The 17,343-nt window shown below is 34.0% G+C and overlaps 2 protein-coding genes across 8 annotated transcripts; one reads left to right on the forward strand and one right to left on the reverse strand.

Moving 5' to 3' along the window:
* Positions 1 to 402: 402 nt before the first annotated feature.
* Positions 403 to 6,967, reverse strand: LOC114183339 (protein saal1). Of its 4 annotated transcripts, none has more exons than XM_028070332.1 (10): positions 6,764 to 6,967; positions 6,315 to 6,662; positions 5,599 to 5,664; positions 5,372 to 5,511; positions 4,381 to 4,507; positions 4,006 to 4,157; positions 3,661 to 3,796; positions 1,447 to 1,531; positions 1,098 to 1,366; positions 403 to 730 (listed from the first exon to the last, which is right to left on the reverse strand). In XM_028070332.1, exons 1-10 carry the CDS (start codon positions 6,863 to 6,865, stop codon positions 587 to 589), a joined length of 1,569 nt encoding a protein of 522 aa, XP_027926133.1. In that variant the 5' UTR covers positions 6,866 to 6,967; the 3' UTR covers positions 403 to 586. The 4 variants fall into 4 exon arrangements, with proteins under 4 accessions (XP_027926133.1, XP_027926132.1, XP_027926135.1 ...); XM_028070331.1 differs by having other exon boundaries at positions 6,761 to 6,953; XM_028070334.1 differs by having other exon boundaries at positions 6,315 to 6,640; positions 6,764 to 6,932.
* Positions 6,968 to 7,482: 515 nt separating this feature from the next.
* LOC114182985 (magnesium transporter MRS2-11, chloroplastic) lies at positions 7,483 to 15,543 on the forward strand. 4 transcript variants are annotated; one of them, XM_028069797.1, is made up of 14 exons: positions 7,483 to 8,020; positions 8,428 to 8,500; positions 8,777 to 8,847; positions 9,413 to 9,498; positions 9,604 to 9,694; positions 10,387 to 10,455; positions 10,874 to 10,954; positions 11,039 to 11,204; positions 11,288 to 11,333; positions 12,910 to 12,990; positions 13,667 to 13,749; positions 14,246 to 14,289; positions 14,387 to 14,506; positions 15,113 to 15,521. In XM_028069797.1, exons 1-13 carry the CDS (start codon positions 7,640 to 7,642, stop codon positions 14,480 to 14,482), a joined length of 1,368 nt encoding a protein of 455 aa, XP_027925598.1. In that variant the 5' UTR covers positions 7,483 to 7,639; the 3' UTR covers positions 14,483 to 14,506; positions 15,113 to 15,521. The 4 variants fall into 4 exon arrangements, with proteins under 4 accessions (XP_027925598.1, XP_027925597.1, XP_027925600.1 ...); XM_028069796.1 differs by having other exon boundaries at positions 15,093 to 15,499; XM_028069799.1 differs by having other exon boundaries at positions 15,124 to 15,499.
* Positions 15,544 to 17,343: the final 1,800 nt, after the last annotated feature.

The raw sequence follows: 17,343 nt of genomic DNA on the forward strand, positions 1-17,343 counted from the left end.
TTTTTCACCCTTTAATTCCTAACATTTATTATCTATTATAAAATCACAGCAGGTGAGGTTCTTGTATGAGAAATTCATTGGATCGTTAAGCCACTTTATAATAGTAATATAATGCCCGCTTATATTTAAGACAATTTTGATAAAATCATTTTGATGGTTTTATTTCCTGCAATTATACAAAATGGAGTACTAACTAAATGTGTCTGCCAAAAATTGTTAAAAATCAGCATTAATTACTGATGTGAAAGTTCTAAGGATCTTTTTAGTTTTATTTTGTAATCAAAATTAGAGTTTTCTTAAAGATTAACACAGTTTATCAAGTTGAATGTCCAAATTTTGATTAGAAAGTAACCTAAAAAAACATGTAACATACTATATTTAAGTTTTATCTTAACAAATGAATACTCCAAAAAGCCAGTTGTAAAACTCCTCCCACTACCAATAGCTTCTAAAAAGATGAGCGGACAACGCTAAAATTTGTACCATAAATAACTAAATGTCTGCCCAGAACAAACAAAAATACGAAACAGCATCGACAGGTGCAGCCTTCAAATATTGTCCAGACAGCTGTAACTTACAAGATACATCAATTGTAATTATAGAATTTATGACAGCAATCCAACAATCTTTTTACATCTGTCTCACTGACAGGAACTTCATCATTCCGATTATTCTTGGCATTCTCTTCTTCTGCAGTCCAGTTATTCAGAATACTGATGATCATCCCAAGCTATTGATTGCTATGGTAAAGTGAAACAACAAATCAATGGCAACGCAGGTATATATGAATAAATAAGCATGTGAACCTAACTGTCAGTAGGTGTGGTTGGCATTGTTTAGTTAGACACATTTGGATGCCTAATGGTTAAAAATTAACGACACAAACAATCTAAATATGCAAAGCTCTTGCCCTGCATTTTAGACTGAATGAAGATCGATACATTATCATATAATCATGAAAACATAGATAGGAATGAAATTAAACTCAACATCTTACTTCAAAGAAATTGAAATCTCGGAACAGATTTCGAAAAAAGTCATCCAAAGGGGACCCGAGAATCACAAAGAACGGCTTGAACTAACTAAGAGAAGGATACAGATGCATTCCTAGCATTTGCTGCAGAGCCAGAACAAAGGGTATGCTGTTCATCGCCAGAATCAACTTGTTGGTTGAGAAGCTCATCTTCAATCAGATCAAGTTTTGTGACAAGAACCGAAACATAGTGATGTACTCTTGAAGGGCTCATTTCAGGTTCTCGAATTCTAACCAATATCCTAGCAATTACGTTCCAGAGCGCATTTCTTGCTTCCACATCATCCGAAGCAAAAGGGAAGATATCAAGCAGACCACCTAATAGTTTCAAATCTAGAAAACCCAAACAATTTACCATTATATTAAATAATCCAGAGACTCAAGAAAGAATAAATAGTGAAAACATTGTTTACCCTCTGATATCCTTGAAGCATGATCAGGAACATCAGACAACATATTTGCAATGAGAACTGCAGCAGTAACACAACAGTTACCAACCTGCAGAAAAAATCACCAATTCACAAGATTTTTAGCCAAATCATTTTATTTCCTTGTCAAAACATACAAGCTTGCTGTTAGCCATAAATTGATCTAGAAAATGTTATCAAATAATTAGAAAAGATTAAAAAAACTGAGAAGTTGTCAGACTCCCGCAGCTCTTAATCACAAAATTCATCAGTAAATAAAAGTTTTGATAGCTTGATTAAGTTGACTGCATTATGAAAGTCTCAGCTCGACTGAGTGTAGATTTATCTATGAGCGGGAAAGGTCTCTTAGATTAAAATATTAAAGGATGTTTTCATTAAATTTAATGCACCGAATGCAAGGAACAAAAAGGGGCATTTATATTAGCTACCCTTATTCAACAGCTATCTTGGTCAAAAAGCAAAACATTATAGCTGGCAAAACAGAATCCCATTCTGTTATAACAGAGGGAGCAAAATCAAAACAGAATTTGTTTTATTCTAATATCCCCCCTCAAACTCAAGGTGGAGGGTTGGGAGATAAACACTGCACATTGAGTTTGCCTTGAAGAAAAGAAAATCGGACTTGAGAGAGAGGCTTTGTGAAAATGTCTTAAAATGGATTAGAACTCGTAAGCCAACCCAACTTAGTACAGGTTCGAAATTTCAATGTCTAAAAGATGACAAAGGTAAGTGCTTAAGTTCAATCCCCAAGAAATACTCTAGTTGACCAAGGTTTTTGAGAGAGAAGGTAGAATGATGATATCATCCACATAAACCAGAAGAAAAACAGTTTGAGCGTGTTGCTTGTAGATGAATAAAGATGGATCACATTTACTAGCCTGAAAACCAAACTGAACAAGTGTAGTTTTGAGTTTGTCAAACCATTGGCATGGGGCTTGCTTCAAGCCATAAAGAGCTTTATTCAATTTGCACACAAGAGATTTATCAGCAATCTCAAATCCAGGAGGTTGAATCATATAAACTGTCTCTTCAAGAAGGCCATTGAGAAAGGCATTGTTGACATCTAACTGAAACAACTCCCAATGATTAGATAGAGCAAGAGTAATTACAATTCTAATAGTAATAGGCTTAACAACCGAAGAGAATGTGTCATGAAAATCAAAGCCAGGGACTTGATGAAAACCCTTAGCAACTAATCGAGCCTTGTACTTGTTGATGGATCCATCTGCATTTTCTTTTATTCTAAACACCCACTTACACCCTATTGCTTGTCGAGCAGGGGACAAGGGAACTAAATCCCAAGTGTGATTTTTTAATAAAGCAGAATACTCTTGTTGCATAGCAGAAAACCAAGTTGGATCAGACAGAGCTTGTTTAATTCCTTTGGGTTCAGTATGAGCCAACAATAAGGAAGGACGAATCTGAGGACAATGAATGCCTAATTTGGATCTGGTTTGCATAGGGTGATTATTAAGAATGTTGGGAATTGGTTCAACAGGAGCACTGGACTCAGGAGAAGAGGGAGAAGGGGGTGTAGGTTGTGACACAGTGGGTGACACAAACAAATCAGTATTTGGATGAGAAGGGGTACTGGTATGAGAAGATACAGGAGACTGCTGGGAGGAACCTGCAGCTGAAACAGAATTCAATGCACCGAATGCAAGGAACAAAAAGGGGCATTTATAGTAGCTACCCTTATTCAACAGCTGTCTTGGTCAAAAAGCAAAACATTACAGCTGGCAAAACAGATTCCCATTCTGTTATAACAGAGGGAGCAAAATCAAAACAAACTTTGTTTTATTCTAATAAGGTCCTACATAGCAAAAGAGTAAAAGCCTTTTTTATACAAATACATGCAAAATGAAGTAGGAGTGAATCACAAGCATCAGTAAATTCAATTCTCACCCAAAATGAAATTTTAACAAAATTTTCAAATTTTCATAAAAAAATATCCACTGATAGAGAGAAAGCTTCGTAGTTTAAAAATATAAAAGCTCGTTATGCATCTTGCAAGAAAGAAAAAGATATTGTGTTGGAGAACATAGCATGGACATAATTTTTCTGACTTTTAGATAGTTACATGAGTAATATGAACATAATTTTTCTGACTTTAGGTCATCAGATACCAGATTATTGATATGAAAAGTTAATGTTGTGAAAGATATATCAGTACTGAAAGTGTTAGCGATAACAATGTACCTCAACTTTATCTGGGAACTTAACCAGGTCACATATTAGTTGAAACAGCTCTGTACTTGAGCAAATTTCCTGAGAATGATCATCCAAAACAGAAAGTGCTTCAATTGCACGAAGAATTAAATCAAGAATAGAGTACCTGAAACATTAAGATGAGGTTTTATCATACCCATTCCACCAGTTAGCTGAATGGAATAGTTAGTTATCTGCAAAATAAACGTGACAGTGAAACAAATTGCAAGACAATATATTCTACAGCCATTTGCCACTGATACCAGAATTAGAATAAGAGGACAATAGGAACTGTAATTACATAATTGTAAAATGGAGGATTGTGGATCACAGTACCTTTCAGGTATTCTTTCACTCGTTAATTTGCTGATCTCAAAAGTCAAGAGACTGATTAATATATTTGCCAAACCAAGCTTCATCATAGGTGGAAGGAGAGCATCCATAACTATCTGTTGACTTTCTAATATAACTAAAATAAGCCCGATGATCTGTTAAAAAGAAGAATGTTGTTAGTTATTGAACATAAAAAGTTTGCATTCTGATGAAAATAAAAGAGAAAAGCAAAATATTTTTCCTTTGAAATTATTTAAGTTCCTAGTGCATATGCAATAACAAGCGTTTGACAAAGTCTAGTGACTTCACACATTGTAACCTGCATAAAAAATAAAAAAGTGAAACTACGTTGGATTGGCACCAAGTATTATTGATTACCTTTTCTAAAAGTTGATGGTTCAACGTATTTTCTGCAATCCATAAGATTTGACAGAGTACATGTTCAGACTGCAATGCCTCAGTCCATGTAATAGATTCACCACTTTGAAGACCTGCAGTCAATAATCTGTTCCAAAAAATAATTGTAAAAGGTTTGTATTTTGTAAAATAAAGGCACTAGTGTCAAAAAGTAGTGATACTTGATTTACAGCATAACACAAATAAACCTCTTGAGATAAATAAATAAAAAGTATGTATTTTTTCTATCCATCTATTTGGGTGGGTAAATCAATGTGCGCGGTTTTCTTATAGACACACACAATAATGCAGGAAATTTATTCAATAAAACAGTAGTACAAATAAGGAGGATTAAGCATCCTCTAAAAAAACAAAAAGAGAAAAATTAGAACAATGTGATCGAATTATGTAGGAACGCACAGCAATCTTTCTGGAAACAACATGAACATAACACCAGAGGTTGTCCAAAAAGAACACTTTTCCAAAAGAAGTCTACTGTCAAAGAAATTGACGTTTAAAATCCTGGCTATAAACAGAAAATATTCACCAAGATTTTACTGCAAAATATTAGCCTCTGCGTGCGGGCCAAAGTCCAGTGAAAAGTACTGATGCAAATCCTTAGGACAGAAGAAATGATGAAAGTTAAATAAAGAAGGGGAAAGTTAAATAAAGAGGGAAAAGTTAAATAAATGAACATAATATACAAATAATAAGTAGATAAGCTTGGAATAAATACACGTTATTTCTTTGAAAAAGAAAGACAAAGGAACATTTATACTAGCAGAGTTCCTCTTTCGCAATGAAGTTATGCATTATAAAAACAGAAAATGAAAATAGCAGGAATAACAAGAAGGCATAGAATAGAGAAATAGAACTAATCATGTCAATTTGGTACTCAACAAAGAGGAAGGGAACCAGATATATCCCAATTCCAAAATTGACAAGAAATGTGGGTGTAAGAAATCTGTCATACCGACATGTTTCATATAGGCATTGAGGATCATCCAGAAACAATTTGTCAATGATTATCTCAATCAGTCCTTTTGTTGAGATTATATGCTTCATTGGAACTTCATGACAGGCAAGGTTCCCAATAATTCCTATACTAATTTCCTACACCATGAAATTAATCCATAAAAATGTGATAAGAGCTTCTTAATCATTTGATAGTTTTATGCAATCTGAATAACATTGACTTACTGTTACACGCGCTGATTTGCAAACTAATAGATTAGCCAAAAGAACTTCAAGTATGAGATTATCCACCTGCAGTATTACACCAAGTAAACATTTTTCCATCTATAAAATAATTGAATGGCTGAAACTTGAAAGACAGCAAACTGAATGTATTTAGATCTCCAGTACACAGAGAAAGTCTCAACAATCACTGTAACGTTAATGATTATGAGCTTGGTGGTACATGGATAAATTGGGCAGGGTTGGTAAGCATACATTAGAGAACATTCAAATGATCAGTTACTGTATTCTTACAACAATGATATGAGGGAATTTGAGACTTATGGCCAAGCTGCTTAAGAAAAGGTTTTCTATTTCTGCACATAATAACAAAAAAAGCTACTTAGTTTCCCTCCATTTCCTGTTTTCAGTTTTCACCACCACTTTTTTTTGTTTTTTTAAAAAGGAAACAATATAAAACAAGGCAACTTTCTTATTTGTTCAAATAAGAATTGAAAACCAAAAAATATTTTATCAGACCAAATCGAAGAAAAGGTTCTGTGGGACCTGGACCAAATTATGGCTGCACAGTACATCGAACTCAACCTACTCATTATTTGAGAGTGGAAGGTAGTGGTAACAATCTTGCCCAGGCCAGGAGATATTTTGAAATGAAGTAGTACATGATAATAAGAAAGAAACTCGAATAAAGAAAAAACCAAAAACCAGCACTGCTATACCATTAGTTCCGCATGGGTTTTACTGGCAGCTAAATCCCACAAAACGCAACCGTATTCCTCCCAGGCACTCTCCCCAACCGAGACATCAGTACCTTCACATTCCCCACGGGAAAATTCAGCAGAAACATCAACATCCATATTCTCAGATTTGTTGCTGGAGGATTTAACGTTTCCGTCGTTGGAAACAGACACAGAGGGCGCATCCCCTTCTTCTTCTTCTTCTCCCCGATTAGGGTTTTCAGAACCAACTTCACTAAAGGTACTCCGAGAAGCAGAATCCAACGGAAGAAGCTTTCTTATCAAGGAGATTATATAACTCGGATCAACTGTCGTCGATAAATCAAAAAACTGCATCAGGAGGAGTAGTTATTCAAAGCAATCACTGAATAACATTAAAAAAACAACATAGCAAGCATATTTTGCAGCGTGTAACTTAAACGGAAGACAACCTCGTGTGACGGAGCAGAAGGGTGGTGCGTTAGACCACCGCCTTCTACTTCTTCATCTTCTCCTTCCTCTTCTTCAATTATTGGATCTGCGGGAACCGCCATGTGCTTCTCGCACTTTGCTTGTTCCCTCCAATTTCAAATTTTTATGAAAAATATCGATTGGTGCCTTCAATCTAAGAAAAGAGTTAGCAAAGGCATTTCTTGTGTTTTTTTTTTGCTAAACTACTTGTGCACATCATGGGCCAATGGGCCTGTGTTAAGGCCCCGACCGAAAGTCACTATTAATGGGTCCAAGCTAAACTAGAAAAGTCTGTCACTCTCACTGTCAAGTGTCAATTACACCAATAACACACAAAAATGAATTAATTGAATATTTTTAAAGGAGGGGATTGTGAGATTCCAATTAAAATGTCGAAGACGACGAATATCAGCCACACGTAACGTGCAACAAGATTATCCGCCACAAACTAATGTATTTATTTATTCTTTATTTAAATTTATATTTAGATACTGAAAATACACACGGTTAACTTTTTAGTCTTTTTTCTTACGGGAGTTTCGGACAAATTCGCCTTTGGCACTTTTCCGTGGTTATCCAATATCCATCATCAGTTCATCACTTTTCTCGTTCCGTCAACGTCATCGGAATATTATCATTATTAGTATAGAGTTAAGCTAAATATTTTATTATTATTGTAACAAAAGAAACATAATTTAGTAATAAAAAACTTGAATTGGGATAAATTATTCACCTGTTCCGTTTTGATCGTTACGGACACATACATACACCTTCAACTACCTACCTCATCCCCTCCCTGAACGGCATGCACGACCACCACCGTAACCATAACAGCAACTGAATTGAACCACGCTGATATGGCGTTATCTTGGCCACACGTGCTGCAGTTTCGTTCCCAACCTTTTCTCGGACATGCTAACTTCGTCTTCTTCTCCGATCTCACCGAATCTCGCTCTGTGGAACTGCCGTGCACTGGTTCCCTCACTCTGCTTCGTCGGTGCAAGATCTCCGGCCAGTCTCCGGCGGCGCTGAAACCGGTGAAATGTCTCAGCAGATCCACGGAGGAGAAGCAGAGCGACGCCGAAACCGCTCTGTCCGACTCCGAGGAAGTTGTCGATGAACCAGATGACCGGAACCGAACTTCCGTTCCGGCAAACGGTCGTGTTGGTTCGCAGAGGATTGCCACCGCGTTTTCAGGCGATTCTCTTTCTCTCGGAGTTCGAGAACCGGTTTATGAAGTTCGTTCTTATTAGCTCTTTTTCTCTTTTATTTTTTTTCTTATTTTGAAATTTAATCGAGGAATTCAGGCAATTCTCCTGTTCCGGTTAAATGGACTGAAACCTCAGGTCTTATGTCGTCGACGGCTTCACTCTGTTTCAATCCAGCTTATAAGTAGTCATTTTAGTAGTTCAATTCTCATCGAAACCAATTGTTACGATTTTTACAAATACTCAACTCCGAAAGATTAGTTCATTAGAGGGGATAATCTCTCTGATTAAATTTATCTTATTGGAACTCCTGCAACTAAATTAGCAGCTTAATAAAGTAATTGCATCTTCTCCAGTTTTATTAACTAGTAGTTTTTCTTTCATCTCACTAGTTTACTGTGCTTCTTTTCCTCTTTCTGTTTATATAAATTGCGAAGGTCGTTGAAGTGAAGTCTAATGGGAAAGTGTCAACTAGAAAAATCAACAGGAGACAATTGTTGAAGTCAAGTGGTAAGTAAAAAGCATCTATGTCCTAAGATTTGAAGTTGAGAATACTTGCCTCCAGTATCTTATAACATTCTGTTCTTCGTGCTACGCTTATTTCACTTTGGATGAGCTAAATTTAGAATGAGTTGCTTATAAACATGATAACAATAGAATTCGCGCAACAATTGTCTTTTAATGGGGCAATGTACTTGCATCGCGCTCTGTTCGTTTTTTTGCAATGATACTGTTCATGTATTTATATTATTTGCCGTTTTTTCCATTTTCTGTTTAATTATTCAGGTCTTCGTCCTCGGGACATTCGAAGTGTGGATCCTTCATTGTTTATGACAAATTCAATGCCTGCTTTGCTGGTAAGTTTCTTCTTCCCCCATATCATTTCTTAATACCTCGTTGTATGAATGAAAGCACGAATTCATGTTAACGAATAACCCACTGATGAGTGCCCCGTTACCATGTTATTGTCAACAATGGATTCCACATTTTTTTCGTGAAAAATTGTATGTTTCGTTACATAGTTTAAGAAATATATTTTGATCTTTGTTTTCATCCTCATCCTGCCCGAATTGCTGTAAAGGGGGCTTGGCTACAATGCAATCAAGTGTGTAGATAGGTTAAATGGAAAACTAGACTTGTGCCCTAAAATTTATGGGAGTAAAACCTACGACACATCTTTTAGAAATATTAATTTAATCAACCTATTATCGAAGTTAATAGATAAGTTGTCGTAGAGCTAGTATTACAATGTTAATAGAAATTCATCCTCAAAATGAATTCATTTATGGTTGATTGTGTGTGTGGATGGATGTGTATATATGCACAAGCTTTACCCCATGTGGTAAGGATGAATATACAATTTGATTATGGATTGCTGCCTTTATCAATTAATTATGTATACCATTTCTTTGCCTGTATTAGGTCCGGGAATATGCTATACTTCTAAATCTGGGTTCACTACGAGCAATAGCAATGCAAGATTGTGTACTTATATTTGACAATAATCGGTATTATTCTAATTCTGAAATGATTCATAAATTATATGGGATGCATTACCATCCCTATTTCTTTGTTAAAGAGAATACACTAAAACTTTTGTTGACATTTATCAGCATAGGGGGGAAAGCTTTTCTAGAGACATTGCTGCCTCGATTGAACCCCAAGAACAGCAATGGAGGACCATCGATGCCATTTGAAATTGAGGTTAGTCTGGACTTTCGAATTTTCTTCTTCATTTAGCATCCTGATTACTAAATAGGAGAAAAACAAAAATAGAGTCGCAGCCACTCCCTCATACTCTTGAAACAAGGAGATCAACAGTCCAATGAGACAACAAAGTAAAGTGAAACTGGTTTGGAGTTGGATATGGCTTATTTTCAAGGGTTGATATAACGCATTTATTCCTAATTGTATTCTGAGAAACAATTATTAGAATTAAACTTCGGTACATATTAATGTCCTCAAGGTTCGGTAAACCTAAGATGGTGTGGTGTAGTGGTGGTTGTTGTGGATGTTTAGGAATACTAATATAAAATAATGACAATATTATAACTAATAAAATGTATCAAGTGTAAATATGAGGCAGAAGGATCTAATCATGCTGACAATTACGAATGCAGAAGACCAAGAAAGTGTCTTGAACAGAAAGCATATAGGGAACTCTTAAAAACTGTTTTTGACTTTCGGGCAGTCAATTTCCATGTAATTGGGCCCTTGTTTCGTTGTGGCAAATACGCTCTTCAAAATCAACACGAGGAATTTTAATATGACTGTTTAGGTGAGGATGCATATAATGAGTTGGCTATCGTGGGTGTACTTCTGTCATCATTTGGCTTGCCATCTTACTCATACTGTTGTGAACTGTCTTCTCCTTAGTCATTTGGTGAAATTTTTAGGTTGTTGAAGCAGCATTGCTTTCAAGAATACAGCGATTGGAGCAGAGATTGATGGACTTAGAACCTCGTGTGAGTATGAGAACACAGTGAGTAACTGAGTATATTTATGTTAAGTCTTTGTATGTGTATACTTGCTGATGCTTTTGTCTATTTTGTTTTATTATTATTTTCACAAGTGACTATTTCTACTTGCCTGCGAGTAAAAACTGGTAGGAAAGGCTTTATTTTTCTCTGTAATGTGTTCCAGCCACTCTCTATGCAGACATTCTACACGATCTTTAAATATATCCTAAAGTGCAAGTCATGGTGCTTTACTTTTGACATGGCTTGTATCCTGAAGCAGAAAACTTTCTTGTTTTAATATTTCATGAACAATGTTGGATTTTTAGTTTTGGAGACCATAACAGATTATACATTTACTGCTTCTCTCTATCTCTGAATTCACTCCTCGATTGGAATTTTCTCTCCCTCTCCCTTTTGGTCCTAGGTACAAGCCCTTCTTGAGGCCTTGCCAAATAGGTTAACTGGTGACATATTGGAGCAGCTTCGTACTAGCAAACAAACTTTGGTACTTTTGTCTCTAGATTTTTTAACCAATCTTGAGTGATTCTGGATAAAACTAGAAATTTATTTCTTTCTGCCCAATTACTAGGTTGAGTTAGGTTCCAAGGCAGGAGCTCTCAGACAGATGCTGCTTGACCTTCTGGAGGATCCTCATGAAATACGCCGTATATGCATCATGGGAAGAAACTGCACACTTAATAAAGGAAACAATAATATGGAATGCTCAGTGCCTTTTGAAAAGCAGAATGCTGAGGGTAAGCTATTTCTGTTGCTAACATCAATATGGATTTCCATTCCTCAGTAGTAGAGCTATAACATAGCTTCTCATGATATGTAGAGGAGGAGGAGGAAATTGAAATGCTTTTGGAAAATTATCTTCAAAGGTTAGTCTCATTCCAAACATGTGCAATACATTTCATAGTTGATTTATCTGACATTTGTAGAAGGCTGCAGTCACTGAATTAACATGAAAAAACGCAAATTGAAAGAAAGAACATTAACCGTTCACCTGTCACTAATATTATTGTTACACGAGACTTCAATGTTACAAATCCCATGTACACCCAGAAAATTCTTCCAAGTTGTCCCACATAGCCTAAGGATGTAGTCCAAGTGATCCTTATAAAATTTGTGCAACCAAAACAGGTTTTAGAGTTGAGTGAGACACGTTATACTTCTATTACTCTCTAATCCATATTAAAATATCTAAAGCGAAACTGCATTTAGAAATAAGTCCCATAAGGTGGTAAATATTTTATATCTAATTGCATGTGATTTTGTGACTTTATATTTTGTTTCAGTTTCCTAAATAATTTCTTAATAGTAAATTATTGGCACTTTTAATTGAGGAGAAAGATAGTTAGTTGTTACCACTTTTACCTGAGGATTGAGTATGAAAGTTACTGATAATTATGTGTCTAAATTTGTCACTCTATTTTGCTCTTTCAATTATTTTAAATATGAATGTTAATAACATATCATATTCATCGCTTCCAGCTCAAAATATCCCTATGTACTTCATTTACCTTTTCTCCCTATCTTCTTTTTTCACCATAATTCCAACAATTGGTATCTCCTATGCAACTCTTCCTATCTTTGATGAGGATAACTATGACCTTTGGACAATAAAAATGAAGCTTGGAAAAACAATAAATTGTCACTCAATCTACGACAAAAGTTGAAGTTGAATTTGTTTATGTTACCACTACTGATAACCAAAACTTTTTGGTTGAGAAAATTAATTTACCTTAACATAGAGCAGAAGGAAAGCATAAAGATTCTTGTTGACAACAAAGTTTCAATAGTTATACAATACCATCCTTCATATAAAAACTGAGTTTTTAAACATTAAGTTATTTTTCTTAAGACGAGTGCAGAAAAATGAAATTGTTACTCTTATTTAATATAGAACAGAAAACCAGGTTACTAGTGTCTTTACCAAGCCACTAACTATCAACAAGCTCAAGTTCTTAAGATACAAGGTTGAAGTTTGTAATTCTTAAAGCAAGGAGTAGTGTTAAGTATTTACTTTTGTGTATTACACGTGACTTTAATTTTTTCTTTCAGTTTTCTAAATAATTTCTTAGTAGTATAAGTTATTGTCAGTTTTACTTGACCAGCAAATCAGTCAGTTACTACTTTTACTTGAGGAGCAAGTCTGTCAATTACTGATAATTACTATATCTATAAATGTGTCAATATATGTTACTTTTTCAATTGTAATAAATATAGACGATGTTGATCAATACAATATCAGATTCATTGATTTCAGCTCAAAATATTTGACATATTTTGTTTCTCCTTTCCTAACTTGTTTTTCTGCCATAATTCCAACATAAAGTTTTCAAACTCAATCATTAGTTTATTAGTCTAGCAATTGGCATTTGCTTTTTTTGGCTTGTAAGTCTACCATTTCTAATGATTACATCACAAAAATGATTTCTCTAAATGCACCTACAGATGTGAATCCTGTCATGGTCAAGCTGAAAGGCTTCTTGATTCTGCAAGGGAAATGGAAGATTCTATAGCTGTCAATTTGAGGTTTGAATATCTTCATCTCTTGATAACTGATAGGAATAACTGCGTTGAAAATATTACGTAATTTGAAGTTAGAAAGTTAGTGCTCTTCCGAATCCATTAATATGCCAACCATGGGATAGTGTTTGGAGTGCTGACAGATTCGGTGAAAAAGTCATATAACTTCAATTCATTTTTATGTGTTGAATGACCAACTTCAATTTTTCAAAATATAAAAATATAAAAGAAACCACTTAAAAATTGAGTAAAATTAACTAAAGTTACGTGATTTTTTCTCGGAAAGAAAAAGTCATCAAATCCGTTTCCGTGCTATCTTTCAAACAATGTGACTGTTTAGGCTCAGAAGTCACGTTAGGCATTGAACCATTTGATATCCATATTGTCGATGAGGTCAAAATCATGGTATAATACTGTAAGACATTTAAGAATTTCAAAATTCTAATCTCACAATTAAGAATGCTTCAAATATTGGGTGTTGTTACTGTAAACGTAAGGGAGCCATCTCGATTTTTTCTTGCAACAGTCTTCCGTAGATTAACCTGTAAGCATTGCATTTAATCAGACATTATCATATAGATTAGGTTAAATTTAAACCCCATTCAGAAAAAAAAACAATTTTTTACGTCATTACTCTGTCTATCATTAGAAACCTTCTAATAAAATTGATTTCATCCAACAGTTCACGAAGACTTGAGGTTAGCAGAGTAGAACTCCTTCTGCAGGTTGGAACATTCTGCGTGGCAGTTGGTGCCCTTGTAGCAGGTACAAAGTTTGGGTGATTATTGGATGCGAGATATTAAAATGGTTTCTGTTTACAGCAATACATACAATGGGTTTCAACAAACAACCCATAGTTTTACAGCCAAAAAAAAAGAAGACAACCAAAGTTTTAACCAGAAATTATTCAATTAATCACGCTTAAAACCACATCAACCAGCGAAACAAAACTTATTTCACATCAATTACATTAAACTTTACAAGTAATTGAAGTGAACTCAAACTTTTGGTTGGTTATCAATTTTTTGGAGGGCAATCAAAACATATCTTAGAATTTAATAAATCATTATCAATTTAGTTCTGAAGTATCATATTGATGTAATGATTATTACATCAATATTAGGAGATAGAAAGATATACTCTCTTTTTTAGTCAATGCATATTTTGGCATGAATAATTATGTCAACTTCAAGGACTGGTTTATTATCTGAGAGGATATTATAACTGTTTCCTGATTTTATGAAGATATATTTTGGTTCAGGTATATTCGGCATGAACCTGAAGTCCTATCTTGAGGAGCATGTGGTATGTGAATTGGCGTCTGAAGTCTTTTTCCCTGCATGATTTGCTTGATTCTTATTGGAATCAGTCTTTAATAACCATGTGTTTGGACGTGATGCAGTTGGCATTTTGGCTGACAACAGCGGGGATAATTGTTGGTGGAATTATTGCTTTCTTTCTGATGTATTCCTACCTCAGAGCGAGAAAAATATTTTGATTGGAAGAAGCTCCATATATTTAGGTAATTTTAACCTGTTTCCCTACAATGCAGCTCTAAACCACTTTTCTTCCGTCATTGGAACTATTAGCATGATATTGCCAATGTAACATCTTTAATCCATGATATCTCTATACACTAATGCAGCGAAACTTTTAATGCTGGTTAAAAAAGGATTTCTGTGCTGGTTTAGAACCGGCGTATCAGTTTTGGAACCGGCATAGAAAGTCAACATTCTATGTTGGTTCTAGACCCACCATAGAAAGTCCATTTAGATAGGAAAGTCTATAGAAAGTCCACTTGGATAGGAAGGTCTGTAACAAAAGTCACTTTGTATACCGTTTAGAGGTATAAGGAGTATAAAAAGTCTTTTACTTTATTACAAAATTGACACCTCTCCCACTTTCTTTCTGTTATGTTCTAATGATAATCAGCATAAAAAATTTCATCATATTTACAATTTTGTTACCACTTTACTTATCATGACGGGTCAATTATAACCGTCACAATAAATCGACATAAAATCTAATTTTTGTACTAGTGATAGATGCTAATGACCTTTTAGCAATCAACATAACTACAATCTGTATTAATTCCTCCTAACCTGAAGGGAATCTAATTTCCTTTTAGGGAAATGTCAGGTTGTGAACTAATTGTAAGCACCCAACAAATGCAGTGATTTGCACGAGGATCAATCATCCAAAATGACTTCGAAGGTATGCAAGATGGTACTCCCATTACTGAGCTGTGGATGAGCATTAATTTTCATTCTTGTTTTGGAGAGGGGGCACATTTTTTGGTTGGTGAATTCATAATGTATATGACAATGACTGTCATGATAGAAGCGATCATCGTTTGGCTGTTGTGAGTGTAGGCGTGAGTGTTGTGTACACTAAAACATTATTCGACTTGTAATACTGTATGCTATCTTGAGGTTCAAGGCATTGCATCGTAGAGGTAGTTCAATGCAGATGTCGATCAACCCTTGCATGGTTTTCAAGAATGTAATTGCCTGAATTGCATCTTCCGATTCAAAAAATTAACATAGATTAAGCTCGTAAGGCAGACTATATCTGATCAATCAACTAAGCAGTACAATACAAATATCAATTCGTAATTCTAAGACCTCGTACGAAAAATCTCTCCAGGCAGGAACGCTGATTTCGTTCGCTTAAGTATTTTTTACATTCATGAATTTCACACCACAAAATGATCCTCTCCTTTCTTTCTTATTGTCACCCTTTCTATCATTAAGATTTTTATAAAATAAATGCATTGTGGGCCAAATTCACTTTGGTTGTAATCCTAATACATTTTATACTGTTACTTCCTGCACCATATCCCAACACCTTATCATTCCCAAATATATTTTCCAGAACACATTAAACCAAATCCGGAAATTCTTTTCAGATAGACAATCACCCAATTTCTATTAGGGAAATAATTTTCCGGAGGTTTTTGATGGGTGAACATTGCAGGAAGTCATTGCATTTGTGTAAAGGCTTTACGGGCTGGAGAGTTTCGACCAACTCATTCTTTGGACTAATAAAAGAAAACTTATCTTAGATGTGAGTTATGATTGGTTCATGGATCACAAATTAAAGGCTTAATTACGTTTTTGGTTTTCACTTTTGTCAATATTTGGTCCTTCAATTTTTTTTTTCTGAGTCTCGATTTTTTTAAGAGTGGTTCAATTTATTCTTTGCCGTTTAGTTTTGTATAAATTTTGTTAAAGTTAATGTTATATATCAATGTTTGATTTTTTTGAACTTTTTTTTTATACATGTCACTTCACAATTGTGTCATGTAACTAGTCTTAATTTTGTTCCTATATTTGTTTTTAGTTTCAATATAGTCACAATTTTTGTAAAAAAAATTGAACAATATTATCTCTCTTTAGATTGAGACTCAATTTATTTTTTGTATAAATTTTGTGTTGATATTCTTACTAAAGTTAACATTTTTATTAAATATTTCTGAAAATATTTTTAAATTAATTTTAAAATCTATACAAAATACATATTTGAAATCATGTTAGTTAGAACTTGAATGTGATTATTAAATCTAACATGTAAAACGTAACACACAAAAATTTATTAACAAATTAAAATGAATAAGTTGAGTAGTACAATTCTCAAGATTCAAGTATTAACTTTATCAATTCACTCATGTTTTACCTATGTGAGTTGTCATAAATATTTCATATAGATTTTAAAGTTTGTTTAAAAATATTTTTATAAATATTTAATAAAAATGTCAATTTTAGTAAAAATAATGTCAATTTAAAGAGAAACAATATTATTCAATTTTATAAAAATTGAAACTAAATTAAAATTAAAAAATAAATGTAAGAACTAATTTGATACTACATGAGTCAGTCTTGATGTGACATGTGTATAAAAAATTCTAAAATATTAAAAAATTAAATCAAAAAATCAAAAATTGACATTTATCGCTGATTTGAACACCATTTTTCAAAACTAATAACAAATACCGAATTGATAAAATAAAAAATTGATAATCAACTTAACACTTATTGATAAAAACAAGTACCAATAGTTAAGCCTAAATTAAATTGACAACTCTACGGCTAACTATTTTTGGTTCATTGATTACTAAAGTTCTATGAGGAAGTATCAGTTAGTTAAAACATATTTAGTAAAGACTCTTCATCAAAAAGTATCATTTATTTTTTGAGATTTTTTGAAAGACAGATAAGAATAAATTCTTCAACGAAGGTAATGATCGTAAGTTTTTTAAAAAGTAGATAATAAATTTAATCATTGAAATTATCAATGAAGTTACGAAACACGAATTTATAACTATAGTTTTTGTAAATTCTACTATATCATTAGTTTTAA

Source organism: Vigna unguiculata, chromosome 5, assembly GCF_004118075.2.
Source record: "Vigna unguiculata cultivar IT97K-499-35 chromosome 5, ASM411807v1, whole genome shotgun sequence".
Taxonomy (NCBI): Eukaryota; Viridiplantae; Streptophyta; class Magnoliopsida; order Fabales; family Fabaceae; genus Vigna; species Vigna unguiculata.

Excerpts from the sequence above, each read along its gene's own strand:
- LOC114182985 (XM_028069797.1), top strand. The coding sequence starts at position 7,640 with ATGGCGTTATCTTGGCCACACGTGCTGCAGTTTCGTTCCCAACCTTTT. Across the intron at positions 11,205-11,287 it reads TGAAAAGCAGAATGCTGAGG|AGGAGGAGGAGGAAATTGAA; the intron begins GTAAGCTATTTC and ends CATGATATGTAG. Across the intron at positions 11,334-12,909 it reads TTGGAAAATTATCTTCAAAG|ATGTGAATCCTGTCATGGTC; the intron begins GTTAGTCTCATT and ends ATGCACCTACAG.
- LOC114183339 (XM_028070331.1), bottom strand. The coding sequence starts at position 6,865 with ATGGCGGTTCCCGCAGATCCAATAATTGAAGAAGAGGAAGGAGAAGAT. Across the intron at positions 6,663-6,760 it reads CTGCTCCGTCACACGAGGTT|TTTTTTGATTTATCGACGAC; the intron begins GTCTTCCGTTTA and ends CTCCTGATGCAG. Across the intron at positions 1,532-3,660 it reads AGTTCCCAGATAAAGTTGAG|GTTGGTAACTGTTGTGTTAC; the intron begins GTACATTGTTAT and ends TTTTTTCTGCAG.